General features: G+C 32.7%; 2 protein-coding genes across 2 annotated transcripts; one reads left to right on the top strand and one right to left on the bottom strand.

The window, feature by feature from the left end:
• The first annotated feature begins 9,077 nt into the window (after positions 1-9,077).
• Positions 9,078-11,125, top strand: LOC143611491 (WRKY transcription factor 6-like). Its single transcript, XM_077085700.1, has 4 exons — positions 9,078-9,278; positions 9,373-9,459; positions 9,700-10,167; positions 10,267-11,125. Exons 1-4 carry the CDS (start codon positions 9,078-9,080, stop codon positions 11,041-11,043), a joined length of 1,533 nt encoding a protein of 510 aa, XP_076941815.1. The 3' UTR covers positions 11,044-11,125.
• Positions 11,126-13,659: 2,534 nt separating this feature from the next.
• Positions 13,660-15,298, bottom strand: LOC143611501 (uncharacterized). Its single transcript, XM_077085710.1, has 2 exons — positions 14,982-15,298; positions 13,660-14,041 (listed from the first exon to the last, which is right to left on the bottom strand). The coding sequence occupies exons 1-2, from the start codon at positions 15,274-15,276 to the stop codon at positions 13,701-13,703; spliced, it is 636 nt and encodes a 211-aa protein (XP_076941825.1). The 5' UTR covers positions 15,277-15,298; the 3' UTR covers positions 13,660-13,700.
• Positions 15,299-15,915: the final 617 nt, after the last annotated feature.

Here is a 15,915-nt window from a genome sequence, read left to right on the forward strand (position 1 = left end):
GGGGATTGTTTTCCAGTGACTTTCCGACGACTTTTCCGGTGAAATTTTCCGGCAAAATTTCCATAGACTTTTCCGGCGAGGTGGTGGCGGTTGTGATGGCGGTGGAGTGGTGGTGGTTGTAGGAGATTAGTGAAGACGTAATTGGGTTTTATTTAATTGGGTTTTTTAAATTAATGTAAGTGAGTTTTGAGATTAAAGTATGTGGGTTTTGATATTAAAGTGTTAGACTAAAATACCTTCATTCCTAGCTTTTTTAGAAAAATCAAACTTTTTATTTGAACCTAATCCATAGTTATTAAATAAATATAATGATTGAACAAATTAACTAAGCACTTTATAAATGTATAAGTCATAAATAAAAGTCTGGATTTCACGATTGTAGAATATAACTTTATTATCTATATATATATTTGTCTCACGCAAATGTGAGTTGTGCAAAAACTCGAATGTCTCACCTTGCAAGTTTATATTTAACAATCCTTCTAGTGTTAAACACTTAGATTAAACACAATGTAGTATATCTCTATTAGTATAAACCCATAATCATAACGATAATCACGAGACATGAAACTTTACACGATAGCACAATGTCATACCTTGGTTAGGTAGAGCTTTTGGATTCGTGTTATAAAAGTTCCTTTCAATCGGAGAGGTACCGTTATAATTACTTGGTATAATACTAGCCTTATATAAGAAAATTTTAGAGAGATCAACAGTTATTGAACGATTTGTGCAGTCCAATAAGCCTTTCTATTTATACTCGAAATTGAGCATCTTCGCGTATCGCGAAGCTGCAGTAGGGTTGCCGAGTCAGCCCTAGCTATGCCATGTGTCAGGCTAGGTGTCAATGTTGCGTAGCTTTCACGTCACATCTTCGCGTATCACGAAGAAGCTTAAGCATACTCCTTGCGTATCGCGAAGGTGCAAAAACACTAAGGCGGCCCTTAAGCGGCTCGCGGCGATGCAAGCGTGCAAAGTGCACCATCAAAGCGCCACATTACGCCCATCGCACTTCGCCCGTACCCGAGCCCGTGCGTATGCGCGTCGGGTGCTTCGCATCCTCCGCTAGGACTACTGGGTGTGATTTGGCACATAAGAATATTATCATGTAAACTCTCTTCCTTATAAAGAGTTTACAAGTTTTGTAATCTAGCGATGCCGAACAAGAGTTAGAAATCTTATTTATACTATGGTGAAAGTTTCTATTTTCTTTCCTCCACCAATGTGGGATGGAATTTTACTTTATATTTTTCATTCTTCCTTTTACTTCTTTTCTTTCTCATTTCTTTCTTTGATTATTTTATTCTTTATTATGGTTTGTTATATCTCAGTTGCAGCGCGCCACCGGTATTAACAGGTTCGTCTCTTATCGTGTATATCTGGTATTAGCAGGTCCGCATTCAGGTTTGAAATGCAGGTACACGATAAATTTTCGTGTCGTGTACGGGTATACAAGATATGCCAGCCCTAATCTTTTTCAAAATGGCAAGGTCAACAAACGTCTTTCACAATCAATCTGGATTTTATTTGTTATTGTTTTTACTAGTGTTTGAACATTAACAAATCTTTAGTGTATTGTATTGCATAAAAGGCAGTTATATATATATATAAGAAAAAAAGTATTACATAGAAGGAGAGTCAAAGTCTGTATGATTGAATTATTTTGATGAATCTTCAAATACCAACAAACTCACCAAACATGGCATGATTTTCAATCGCATTCAAAAAGACCCATGTGATCATCTTGGTCAGCGATTTCTGCCTGTGAGTCCATCTTTTCTTCCAGTTCTTACCTTAGGCCTAGCTTTTAAGTTTCATGTGTGTATTGGCTACTCACTTTCAAAGCATCAACTGTTTTCTTGACTTTTCACTTTCATAATACTTTTAAACAAGTTTTATTATTATTATTATTATTATTATTATTATTATTATTATTATTATTATTAAAAATAGTATACGATGTGAGCTCTTTTTCATGTGATTGAAATCCAAATGCATGCACACCAACTTTTGTCAAATTTTGGTTGCACCAAACCTCCATACCCATACATGTTACTTCGTATTTTGTTGAAAACGAGCCACTACTCCTGCATATAATAATAAACCTATTGAATCACTTTTCTACACGCATGGATGATTAAAACTGATTCATGTTCAATACAAAAAGAAATATTAAATTGAATATATAAAGCGTCAATATACTATGAGTTATACTTGTAATAATATATATAGGTTTCACTTTTTAATTTTTCATGTATTTAAAACATATGGATGATTAAAACTGATTCATGTTCAATACAAAAAGAAATATTAAATTGAATACAACCTGCTAACACAAATTTCATCCGAATCATGGTGGTATAGCCTTGCATTCTGACAATAAATCTTGATTCTAATGATAGTTGGAAGCGATTTCGAGGGGTTGTGAGTGATGATTTATCCTTCCTAAGCACCCGTATTGTCCAAAGTCGCCCACAGCCCCAACGATTGAATATATCAAGGATGACAATCATAACAATCTCAAAAATTATGGCTTGTTAAAGATGTAAGCCATAATTAGGAGTGTTGGCCAAAGATGTAAACCACACTTCAGAATAGAATGTTACAATGGGAATAGATATATAAAACACAAGAGCTAAACTTCAGGAATACAATAAATACAGATACATGTAATGCATAACTTATTGAGAAAATATCTTCATTTTTAACTAGCCATGATTCTTAAGACTGTATGATTATTATCATTGATAGAATTCCCCTAAAAGCCCAACTTTTTGCCTTAATTAAATACCCTTTAAATTTTGCGCTTCGTCACTTAAATCTATTCAACATATGGTACTCTGAGTATTAGATTCCCTGTCCAGTATATAATACTCTGCCCATGGGTTGACGGTTTTGAGTCAAACATGTTACGTTTGAGTTAAAACGTAATTTTGACAATAAATCTTCAAGTTTTGAGTCAAACTTGAAGATCAAAACCAAAATTTTGACACCATAGGAACCATTTATATAATTTGTTTTTTTTTTCTTTTTCAATTTTCTTTTCGTTTTTACGTACACATGTGCAGATTATGTATATAAAAAAAGTAAAAAAAATAATCAAACTATATTGTTCAATTTTTTTTAACTTTTTAGTTTAGATGTATAGGTAACATAAGCTACACATATAGTCTACATAATGGTACACATACATATGTTATATAAATAAACGAAATTCAAAAAATCACTTGTTCATTTTTTTTTTAAATTTTTTTAATAATTAAAATGTGAAAACATATAGGTTTTTAAAAAGTATATATGGAACAACAAAAACCACTAAATATCTATATATATTGCTTTAATCATTGCATATAATATGTATAACCATTGTATATATTATATATTATTCGATCGATGGCCTTGGTTCTCCATACTTATTTGAAGTTCAAGAATCCTAGTTCTTCCAAAACTTAGCAAAGAAGAAAAGAACTTCTTTTGCTTTCTTTATACCGGTACATGATGTTGTGAAATGTGAAAAATAAATATATAATACTAGCATTGTTATCCGTGCGTTGCAACGGTGCTATTTTATATGGTTACAAATATCGTATTTGTTTTGTGCTAATTAGGTTTACATAAAATTTGGCAAATTTGAAATTGTTTAATAGTATCAAACTTGGCACATTTGAAGTTGTTTAATAGTATATAATAAAACCAACACAACATTTGAGTGCAAAATCTAAAGTTAAAAGTGTAGGTGTACATCTTCCTTTTCCTTGGTTTATAAAGTTGTGACGGTACCTGTGTTGTCTGGTTAATATTTTTAGCAAAAGGTTGAACATATTTCTAAAACATTGCATATTAAAATTTTAAGAGAAAAATACTTTTAATTAGTTTTGCTAAAGCATTTTCATAAGCTTCTAAAAGGTTGGTTTTCGATAGATTAAAAGAGTTGGGTTGCTCATTGGGTTACTCAGTCATTGTCTCAGGCCTTGCAACAGGGACGCTAATTTTCTTTTACATTTTTTGGTTGTATAGTAGTTTTAGAGTTTACCTTATATTCACGTATTTACGTATTTGATGCATTTGTCATATAAATAAATATTAAAGCCCAAAAATATATAGTTTTAATATAACCAAAAGCTTGTGCAAACGGTGATTTTTTTTAAATGAAACTTGCACGTCGACGGATGGATAAATTGATTATACGAAGTATAATAGTTTTTTTAGGGGAAGATGACTTGCATATGCTTATACGCATCACTCATTGCCTTTTTGTTGATAAAAGAATTCTTTGACAACTTTGACTTGAGACAATAATTGAGCAAGATATGTAGAATATATACACACACATATAGTTTGGGGGGGGGGGGGGGGGGGGGTCTTGCCTCCTCGTTTCATTTTTTATAGTTAAAGAGCATCGAATCGAAGAGCTAAAACATGAATGTATGTGATGAAGAAAATCAGCCATAAAAGAATAACACATTTTAAAATCAGGACAAAAACTTGGCTATATGTGATGAAGAAAATCAACCAAAAAGAATATATCATAACACATTTTAAAAACATAGATAAGTATGATCATCTTGATGAAAAACAATAACAAACTTCCTCTTAAAAACATAAAATTTTACCCATTTTTTCTGTGATCAAACAAATTAAGCTAAAATCAAACGAATTATATATTGATACGCGACATAAATTACACAACAAAATGAACTTCGAACTTTACTTAAAAAAATGGTTTCAATTAATTTATGTTATATTTTTTGCAATTAAAAAAAATTGAATTTTAGTGCAAAATGGTCCAATTAATTTACGTAGTTTGCTACTTTGCTACAATTATGTAGTAAATCAAACAGATTAACAATTAACAAATAATTATATTACTTGATAACTTGAACAAAAAAATTGGTACAACTAACATGTAACAAAATCAAATAGATTATGCATGCATGATAAAAAAAAAAAAGAAAAAACCGTTCTTAAATTTAATTAATAGGAAAACTACTAAAAACCCATTTTCCTAAGGCGTTCTCGTCCACATTTTCATCCCTTCCTGTTCCAAGTATTCCGGTCACGTCCATTTTTTTCGGTGAATGCGTATACACAAATCATCAAAATCAGCAAACGAATAGAATATGGACGCAACACACGATCTACAATTTCGAGTCAAATCTATACGCCACCGGAATACTTTCGTCCGAAAAATATGTATGTGTCCGAAAGACTCTCGCCAGAAAAATGACGGGGTAGCGGTTTCGTCGGGAAAATTAGATATCTCCATCACCCTCCGTTCATTACCCAAACCAGAAGCAGAAGAAATCCAGCGCATCATCACCGCCTTCCTCCGTCGTGTCGCATCCATCATCCATCACCAGAGGAGAATGAACTAAACTGACGTTCACGTTTTGTCCGACGAATGCAGATTATGCCGTCGCGTCTAAAATAAACAAACATGTAGAATGTTAAGAGTGAATTTGGCCGGGGCGTAGAAGGTTATATATAGGGATGAAACGATGGGGGTAATGGTTGTGACGGTTAGATTTAGGATTGCGACGGTTTGTTATTAACGAAATGACGGGACAATTTATATTATTATATTAATGGACTCAAAAATCAAAATAATAAGTTTGGGTGGTGTGCATGGGAATGCACCAATTCTAAATGTAATAATAGATAATTAGTTTGTTAGAAAAAAAATCATTACATTATACTCATAAAATATTTTATTAATTCCTATTAATTGTTGAAGACATAAATTGATAGAAAGAGTTCATTAAAACTAGAATATAGTATACATTGCATACATTATCAAGTATGTTTAAATAAATTTTTAATACATATATAATCCATGGTATGGTATATATACGATCGAATAACTTTTGCGGTCAGAAGAAGGGTCCGATCCAATCCACATTTACAACCAACTTTCAGCCGTCAGATACATTAATGAAATACTTAATGCTATTTTAATCACTTTTGAATTTCTTGGTCACGTGCGAAACGCCGCACCGCCCGGAGACATTAGCAGACCAATTCCGACCCCTCACTTATCACTAAAATATATAACCCATATTCAAGTAGTTTTATTATATAATTTATATGAAGTCTTCAATTAGTGACAACATAGTTTGAATTTAAAATGTTTACATTAATTAAGTAATATACATGTCAATGTATTTTTAACCACCTAGTGATGTTCCAATGTTTAACAGCTCCCAGTTTTTTTGTGTCTCTCTAATCTTATACTAGGTTATTGGCCCGTGCACGACACGGGTGGAAATATAGAAATCGTCAAGTAATATGTATACAATTTCAAACGACAAGTTATTTTTTAATATATATCTTGAAACAACATGTTTTTTTATTGTAATTCATATTTACACGCAAACAGAATACTTAAATACATAAACTTACAAAAAATGACTTCATATAGTAGAATGTCTGCAAAGAAAATTTAAAATATAAACTTTAAAAACTAATATTAATATAAAACAAACAAACTTCACTAACATTATTCTGGAAAGCAAGAAAATCAGAAAATAATCATCTAGCAACGATTCTTGATAAGCATCCATGAATAATTCGTACTTCTTTTATTCCTGGACCGGGAAAACAATTGACGACGTAAACATTCATATACTAATCTAACAAACTTAGTAACTAACTGACTACGAAAACTGGTTTTACATTTCATGTGAAAAATGCTTCACCCTCATAAACTGAAGCACATTCAAAGCTCATTTAAGAACCAGAACCAAATCTAAACCTTTTTAAAGTGTTATGTTTTGACTAGAAACAAATCGTTACGCTTTCAGAATGACCCATTTAAACACGAACCAAAACGATATCTTTAAAATTAACCATGTATGACCAAAACCAAATCAATGCGATTTTAAAAAAGACCCATTGAAACCAGAATGAAATCGATGCCTTTTTATATTGACTCGTTGACCCGAACTAAACTGATACCATTTAAAAATGGCCCGTTTTGATCCGAGCCAAAGCAAAACTAAAAACATTTCTAAAATGACCCATTTTCATAAATGAAAATAATAACACACTTGCAGATTAAGAAGAAAATGAAGGGTAACACATATAACGTTCTTAACTTTTGAAATCATTTCTACCAAATGTGAATTCATTATTAGTGGCTGTGAAGATTCAAAAATATATAAAGCTTCAATAACTTCAAAACACTTGAAAGTTGATATCCATGTGAGCCTTTCACCTAATTTGTGAACCCTATATATTATTTCATTTTTCAATAGATACTAAAACCGAACACCGAACAAACTAAATAAAATTTGAAACGAAACTAAACTGAAAAAAAAAACTAAAACAAAACTAAAACCGAAAACCTAAAGAAAACCAAATACCAATAAAACTAAAACAAAAACCAAAATAAAACCGAAAAACTAAAACTGATAAATCTGAAACCGAACAAAAAACAAAAATTGTAAAAACTGAAACAAAAAATGAATAAAGTTAAACCCGTCTAAAACGAAACCGAAATAAAACAAATTTATAAAAACTAAAACCGAACAAAAAGTAAAAATCGAAATGAAACCAAAATACCAATAAAACTAAAACAAAAACCAAAATAAAACCGAAAAACTAAAACCGATAAATCTGAAACCGAACAAAAAACAAAAATTGCAAAAACTGAAACAAAAAATGAATAAAGTTAAACCCGTCTATAACGAAACTGAAATAAAACAAATTTATAAAAACTAAAACCGAACAAAAAGCAAAAAATCGAAATGAAACCAAAATACCAATAAAACTAAAACAAAAACCAAAATAAAACCGAAAAACTAAAACCGAACAAAAAACAAAAATTGTAAAAACTGAAACAAAAAATGAATAAAGTTAAACCCGTCTAAAACGAAACTGAAATAAAACAAATTTATAAAAACTAAAATCGAAATGAAACCAAAATAAGAATAACTATCATGAAACTTTGAAAAGAAAAACCTGATAGTTTTGAATTTATATTGAATTTGATTATGTTGAATGCAATTTAATTTAATTTTGAATTATTTTATTAGTAAGAAAATACGAGAATAAATGTTATTTTATGAAAATAGTTATTGTTTTAATAGTATGGCAGATAGTTATTGTTTTAATAGTATAGTAGATAGATTAGAATTATATATTAAATGTGATTTAGTTGAATGTAATTTAATTTAATTTTGAATTATTTTATTAGTAAAAAATTATGGGAATAAATGTTATTTATAGAAATAGTTATTGTTTTAATAGTATAGTAGATGACTTATTTACTACAAGATTTGGAAGCTTAATAATTATAGTAATAATTTTGAAAAATATACATAAAAGTTAATGTATCATACAACTAGCTACCAATTATAACTAACATTAAAATTATATTATATAAGAGTTAATTTTGAAACAAAATATTATATAAGAGTAGTTATATTAATTATATAATTATATTATAGTAATTATATGTATAATATATTATAATTATATATATTATAGCTACCAATTATAATTATTTAAAAACTCTAATTATAAACAAAATAATGGAATTATTATCGAATTTTTGAAACAAAATATTATATAAGAGTAATTTTTCATATTCGTCTTGAGATTAGATTGCCCTGTATAAGTAATGTATACAAGAAGTTGTTTTTGAATAGTTTTGTATTGATAATAAAAAATAGTTTGAAGATCGAGAATTCTTTTATTAAAGATTTGGATAATGAATAAAAACCAATTCTAAAACTGAAGGACGGCCAACGTTGTTTACAAACTACAAGCAAAGCAAAGCAAAGTTGGATAGAGTCAAACTTCGTCTTGCAGACGAAACTTCCATCTGAAACCCACACTGCCACGTGGACCAATATGACGCACGGCCTTACGCACTTTTGGCCAAATCTGAGTTCACAACCACACACTTTACATTCACACACGTAACAATAACAGGATAAATAAAAAAAGTCAAAGTTTTAGTCCTTACGGCTCTTTTGTTTTTATTATATATACCCTCATTGCTTCCAACTTTAGAAGACTCTTGAAATCTCCATTACACAATTATATCTCTTCTCCTAGACGTACTCTTCAGATTTATGGGCTTAGGACCAACGTTAGACACTTCTGAACCACTGGTATTGCTCAACCAGGCCACAAGGTGGAACCCGTTTGCGATGGCGCTAGACGGTACGGTGCCTGCTAATTCTCCGGATAATCACCGCGAGGTTCTCGCTGAGATGGATCTCTTTTCGAACAAGGTTGCTGTCAAGAAGGAGAATGATCATCTTGATATTAACGTTAGTTATTATTTTACATATATTGGAATTAATATCATTATTTATTTATATATATGTTTACTGATTTGTATATATAATGATTCTTATTTCATAGATGGGTTTGAATCTGGTTACACATGATCGATCATCGATGGACGATGGGATCTCATCAGCCGAGGATGAGAATCGAACTACTAATAAGGTAAACATATTAGCTAAATTATCATGCATATTATATATCATGTGCAAATTAATATTTAATAGTTAGTAGCTTATATATAGTCTTTGACCAAGATTTTATTGTAATTTCTTACGAACCTAGCTATTGTCTACAAAGTATTTTTAAATAAATTCAAAAATTATTATTGTTACTTTGTTATACATATGTTGTTATGTTTAGCTTAATTATGCTTTAATTATTTATATATGTTGATTTTTTCAGTTGGCAAAAATGCAAAATGAATTACAAAGAATGAACATGGAGAACATGAAGCTTAAAGAGATGTATTTACATGTTAGCAACAATTACAACGCGTTACAAATGGAACTTGTGACGCTCATGCAACAACAGGAACAGGAACACACCTTGCGAAATGATCATCATCTTTCTCAACCACAACCAGCTAGACAGTTCATGGAACTAGCACCTCAGGATCAATTGCCATCTCATGATCATTCTTCCAGCTCAGAAGAAAAGACCGTATCCGCTTCTGCTTTAAACACGGTCGACTTGTCAAAGAATGCTGACAATAAGGCTAGCAATGGCCGCGAGGATACCCCAGATTCAGATGTGTGGAATATGTCTAATAAAGTTCCCAAACTGACCGTCCCCGAAAACACTGAGCAGACTAACGAAGCAACCATGCGTAAAGTTCGTGTTTCAGTTCGCGCGCGTTCAGAAGCATCAATGGTAACAAACTAATAATAAAAACTAGTTAATATTTTAAAACTTAATTAGGTTTGCTAGATAGTCGATATATTTTTTTGTTAATGATTTGTGTACATGCAGATTAGCGATGGATGTCAATGGCGAAAATACGGGCAGAAAATGGCGAAAGGGAACCCGTGTCCACGCGCATACTATCGGTGCACAATGGCCGTGGGATGCCCGGTTCGGAAACAAGTTCAAAGATGGGCTGACGATCAGACAATTTTGGTAACCACATATGAAGGGACTCACAGTCATCCTCTCCCACCCGCAGCCGTAGCAATGGCGTCCACCACGGCTGCCGCAGCCAGCATGCTGCTATCGGGTTCAATGTCAAGTGCAGATGGTTTCATGAACCCGAATCTTTTGGCTCAGGCGATTCGACCAAGTTCCTCTAGTATCGCAACAATATCAGCCTCCGCACCATTTCCAACAATTACATTAGACCTCACACACCCTCCAAATACTTTACAAAAAGTTAACTCAAGTACCACATTTGATGGCCAGCATCCATCATCACAATTCTTCCCACCCGCGTCTGCAATGCCGTTACAAGCGTTTCACCCAGGCGGTGGCACGGTGTTCAACCAGTCAAGATTCGCAGGGTTTCAACTATCTCATGATAAAGTCTCCAACCAATTAATACCACAACCAATTCCACCACCACCACAACATCACCAGTCTCAGCCGCATCCAGCATTTGTGAATTCGCTCAGTGCGGCTACTGCAGCCATCACTTCTGATCCAAACTTCACCGCAGCCTTAGCTGCAGCAATCACATCGATCATGGGTGGCAACGTTAACGCGATTGCATCCGACAACAATGAGAACAAGAACACTTACAACTCAACACATTAGTTTCCATAGAAACTGGCGAGTTGAAGCTGTTTTGAAAATTCTTTTCTTCTTTTGAATCAACATTTTTTCATGTGTACAAGTGATTTATCATCGTTACATTCTTAGGAGTAGGTACAAATTTGTAATACATTTAACACCAGATATATGTTTATTTGGCAATACATCAAATATATATAATGTTCGTGTAATTTCTTTGTTGTATTAAATAATAATAATATTGAAGTCGATATATATTTTAGAATTTGGTTTGAAATAAATTAGTGATGGATGATCGCTTTCTTAATTTCTAGGCAACTTCATGAATGGTGCTTTAATTTCTTGTGACGAATTAAGTTGACTTTGAAATTTGAATATCAACTTTGGAATAATATATATATATTTTTCCTTACGCGTCTTCATGGTCGTCGTGGATACATAGCTTTTGATACAAGGAAACTGTCGGCTTTGGAATAAAGGTTTAAGCGAGAAGAGAATATACTCTAGCTAGCTAGCTAGTTGTACATATTTGATTAAACTAAAACAAAATACGTGACTAATTCATGTAGACTTTCGATTAAAATTTACAAGTCATTGACTAAGGCTTTATATCAAAAATAAAGTTGGATACACATAAAAGATATAATCAAACTCATTAGAGCATTCACATCACACATGTTATCTCAATATATTCCTCTAATAATTTAATTAAAATTTAAAATTCTTTGAATTTTTAAATTTATTTTTATTTTTATTTTCTAAAACCCTCCCTATACTCTTTCCTTTTCAATTGTTCCTTTCTCTTACTTTTATGCTTGAGGTATAAACCGTAATAATTGATGTACGTACCGAAATGGCATGTGATATGTAGAGTTACTTACTCATGTTCAGCGGGTCATTCATAGTAATTTTATGGACCTCAAGATCAGCAAATGTAGTTTTTAAAAGATTGAGTTTTGCAATTAAAAAAGGTGTAACGGCGCAGCTTGTTGTCCGCTTGCTTTCTGTTTGATGTAATCTAAATAATAGATTCATTGATTCAGTATTCATAAATCTTCAAAGATTGAAGACAAAGGCGGTGGAGACAAAGGTTCAATAGTCTCATATGTCATGCCTACAAATGTTCTATAAAAACTGCAGATCTCGAACTTGGATGGCAACGTGTATGAGACTTTTACGGTAAAACACAACCCAACTCAAGTTTTCACGCATATTAACCAACAAATCAAGCCGGTTTTTTATTAAATAAATATAACTTACGATTATTACTTATTTAGTTATTTTATAAAATATACTAGAAATACTAAAAAATATTTTATTACGAACCTAATAAACTGTTTATAAGTTCAAACCAAAAATAAAAATAAAAAAAACACAGGAACCCATATTAAATAAATACATTTGTTTAAAAACTTCCTTTTTAATTATTTTTTTATGAAAATCTTTAGGAAAAAAAAAAGGGAAAAGCTAAAAAAGAATGTGTTTTTATATATACCTATAACATTTAGATTTTAAATATTTGAACTTATAAAACCAAAAAAAAAAACAAAAAACAAACCATATGTGAAATGATATGTTAGAAAACAAAAAAAAAATTAAATCAACAACCAATCAAATGTTGCCATGCGTTAGGGTAAATAAGTGTTACCGGGTTGTGAGATACATGGATAAGTGATTGAATAAGCGAAACCTTAATTAATAGGCTTGACCGGTGTGGGTTGAATTCAGATGTTAGTACTAGTAAGTAGCCGATAACATATCATATGTGTTCGTTTCATTACTTACTGATCCTAAATGCATATAATGTAACATATCTGATCGCTACCTACGACTACAACTGATCCATTGAGGCTATACCCTCGTTGTTAGCAAGTTGTACCAAATATTAAGTTTCAAGTGTTCGATAGGCCATTGAATGTAGCCCAACTGGAAGCCCACTTCTATGTTTGTTTACTTTATTAGTTTATTATGTATTTATTGTATTGCAATATGTATAAGAACATGAAATATAAACCCAAAAATATAACTTTACTTAGGGTAAAAAAATACATGACATGAGATCAAGCAACACTATTATATTTCTTAAAATTTAGACAAGAAACTGATATGAAAACGAGTGTGTCCTCCGTCACACTCAGTCTCCGTTGCCACCACAACCACCAAAGCCACCACTGTCACCGACAACTCTAAACAAAGATAGCGGACGAACTCATTTTGATATTTTTTTCGTTATTAAAACAGCCCGTTTCAAGGGGAACCAATTTTGGTCACAACTCCAATTTTACTAGAATTAATACTACTGCTAACAGCCCATTTAAACCAGACTCATTTGGACCCAAACCTGTCACTCAACCCAACCTGCCCGCCGGTTTTGCCAGGCTTGATTTCATCTCAAGACAAGACTGCTTCTGAATATACACACCACTAAAAACGTTTTAGTAAACTCACTAAGGGATCAATGTAAACTTCCAATTGTATGTGAAGTATCAAAATCATTCCTTGTACAAACCAGATGGTGTTGTCCCCATAACCTATAACTACTTTCTACCCCCCACAAATCACAAGACCAAACAAGATGCATGAAAATCCAAAAACTGAAAAAAAAAACAAAAAAATAAAAAGAAATAACTCTATTAAGTATATTAGATTTGGTAACAGAATCACAAGGTGGCTTGCTTCCACTATCTTGACTGCAATTGAGCTCTAAGGTTCTGGTTGTCCTCAGCCAAACGGTCATACTCCAAAAGGAACCCTTCAGACTGCTTCTTCAATGCGCTCGCATTAGCTTCTGCTTCGCTTGCTTCTTTTGTCTTTTCCTCCAGTTCTGACTCCAGATGTGTAATCTTTTCCTTTAGAGCAGTTACTTCACTCTCCAATGCTTTGACTTCATCTTGACTTTTACTGCCATTTTCAATTATGCGGTTTTGTTTCTTGATAGCTTCCATGTTTTTCCTTCTTATACGAAGCTCTCGGATGTAATGGTGCAGTCTGTCTATCATTAATGCAAGAAACAAAGAGAATCCTGCAAGATTTCGGGCGAGTATCAATGGTCATGTTCAAAAGATATAAACTTAAGAAAAATAAAAAAAATTAAGCCTCAAAGAGAGCATCGATCACATCCAAGTGTATTTATATTTATGCTACAAATGAACTCTAAGATAACCAATTTGGAACCGTGAATTGAGCCCACTAGCCTCCCCTGTTGTCACAATTAAGATCCAATTCATACACAAACCATCATATATAATCAAGTGTCATATGAAAATTTATGTAAAAACTATTGGTCTAAAGCCAAACCCATTCCTGTGGCCAAAAACATCTTTTTTATAAACTTAAAATACATTTTGAAATATAAGTAATTAGGAGTGCAAACCACCATAGCTGCTCGCGAGTTACTCGAGCTCAAATCGAAAAAAAGTCCTAAACGAGCCAAGCCAAGCTGATCCCAAGCCTCAAATAAAGCTCATTTAGTTATCCAGCCCGAGCCTCAATAAAGCTCATTTAATTATCCAGCCCGAGCTCGAGCCTTGTATGAGAAGCTCATTTAGCCTCGTCAAGCCTTGTGTCTTTTTACGTTTTACATCTATTGAACTTCTATATATTAATTTCATGTTGCACATACGAGCTCGAGCTTAGGCCCGTTTAAGGTTCTTCTCAAAATATATAAAAAAAAATAAAAACTGCAATTAATAAAAAATAAATGAGCCGATCCGGAGCTTAAAAAAACAAGTCACACGACCAAGCTCAAGCTCGTAAGTCGAGCTCGCTCGAAACTGGTTGATCTCTCCTAAGCAATTTCCTTTAACGTATGCTTCAATTAAAAATTTCCAAAATCAAAAAATAAATCTGAAGCATCAGCTTAAACTAAGTAACTAGGAAAAGCTTTAAACTTTAAAATATTATATATTTGTTACCCTAAATCCCCAAATTAAAAAAATAGAATGAATCAAATTGGTACCCACCCATGAGAGAAGCTTCAAGAAGGTGTCTGGCAGCAAGAATCTGATCAGTGGGAGTAAGCTCTCCATCTCCGGCATCATCTCCGTTCCGGCGGTTATGGATCTGCATGAAGCTGTACACACTCGACATCATGACCACGAATATCGTCGATCCGACAGCCTTCACAACAATCGGTGCCTGGCCACGCTTAAGCTTGTCCAATCCAATGATCACCATCTTCCGCAGAGGTGTTTTGAAGACGAGGATCAGGATCAATGCCATCTCAGTCAAGATCAGACTGAACAGAAGTTGAATCATGCTTGCAGGCTGCGGTGGTGTACTTACACACCCTTAAACTCAATCAAGGGTTTGAGAAAACAAGACAAAGAAGACGACGAGAATGAGACGACCGAAAGACTTTGTTATTAAGGATTCGTAAATTTACATTTTGGTCCTACAACTAGCTAAATTTACCACATCTTCTTTTGATTTGTGGGGCACGACAAGGACCTAACAATGAAAGTCACCTGCTTGTTTAGTCTTCCATTATTACCCTGATGTCGTTGAAACTAAATGATGAGGGTATGAATCAAACATGGAACACAAAGTCTCTTTCTTCACACTCCACCACTAGCTTATTGGCTACTCAATGTGTATGTGTTTACACCCTTAAACCTCCTCTATACTTATTTTACTTTAACGTAAAAAATACACCTTTAAAATAAATGTCTAAAAGTAAAACATTTCCTACTCCAAAATTTTGTTATAAGCTAGTTGCTTTAAACTAGTGTGTTATCACAAAGATTGCAGCGAAAATACAGTCGATATCAATTTAGTTTGTTACGGTATAGGTTTGTACCATATTAAAAACTTGCTGGGTTGTTTGTGTAACTTAATAAAACTTGGACGCTACCCTATTAAATTTTGTTGGTTAACTGTGTAATTAATGGAACTCAA

Source organism: Bidens hawaiensis, unplaced genomic scaffold (genome assembly GCF_021521415.1).
Source record: "Bidens hawaiensis isolate Kalapana, Puna unplaced genomic scaffold, B.hawaiensis_p1.1 tig00002236_1, whole genome shotgun sequence".
Classification (NCBI taxonomy): Eukaryota; Viridiplantae; Streptophyta; class Magnoliopsida; order Asterales; family Asteraceae; genus Bidens; species Bidens hawaiensis.

Bases quoted from the DNA above. Each gene is read 5' to 3' on its own strand.
- LOC143611491 (XM_077085700.1), top strand. From the start codon at position 9,078: ATGGGCTTAGGACCAACGTTAGACACTTCTGAACCACTGGTATTGCTC. The intron at 9,279-9,372 runs GTTAGTTATTAT...CTTATTTCATAG, and splicing joins ATGATCATCTTGATATTAAC to ATGGGTTTGAATCTGGTTAC. The intron at 9,460-9,699 runs GTAAACATATTA...TGATTTTTTCAG, and splicing joins AGAATCGAACTACTAATAAG to TTGGCAAAAATGCAAAATGA.
- LOC143611501 (XM_077085710.1), bottom strand. From the start codon at position 15,276: ATGATTCAACTTCTGTTCAGTCTGATCTTGACTGAGATGGCATTGATC. The intron at 14,042-14,981 runs GTGGGTACCAAT...GAAATCTTGCAG, and splicing joins TCTTGAAGCTTCTCTCATGG to GATTCTCTTTGTTTCTTGCA.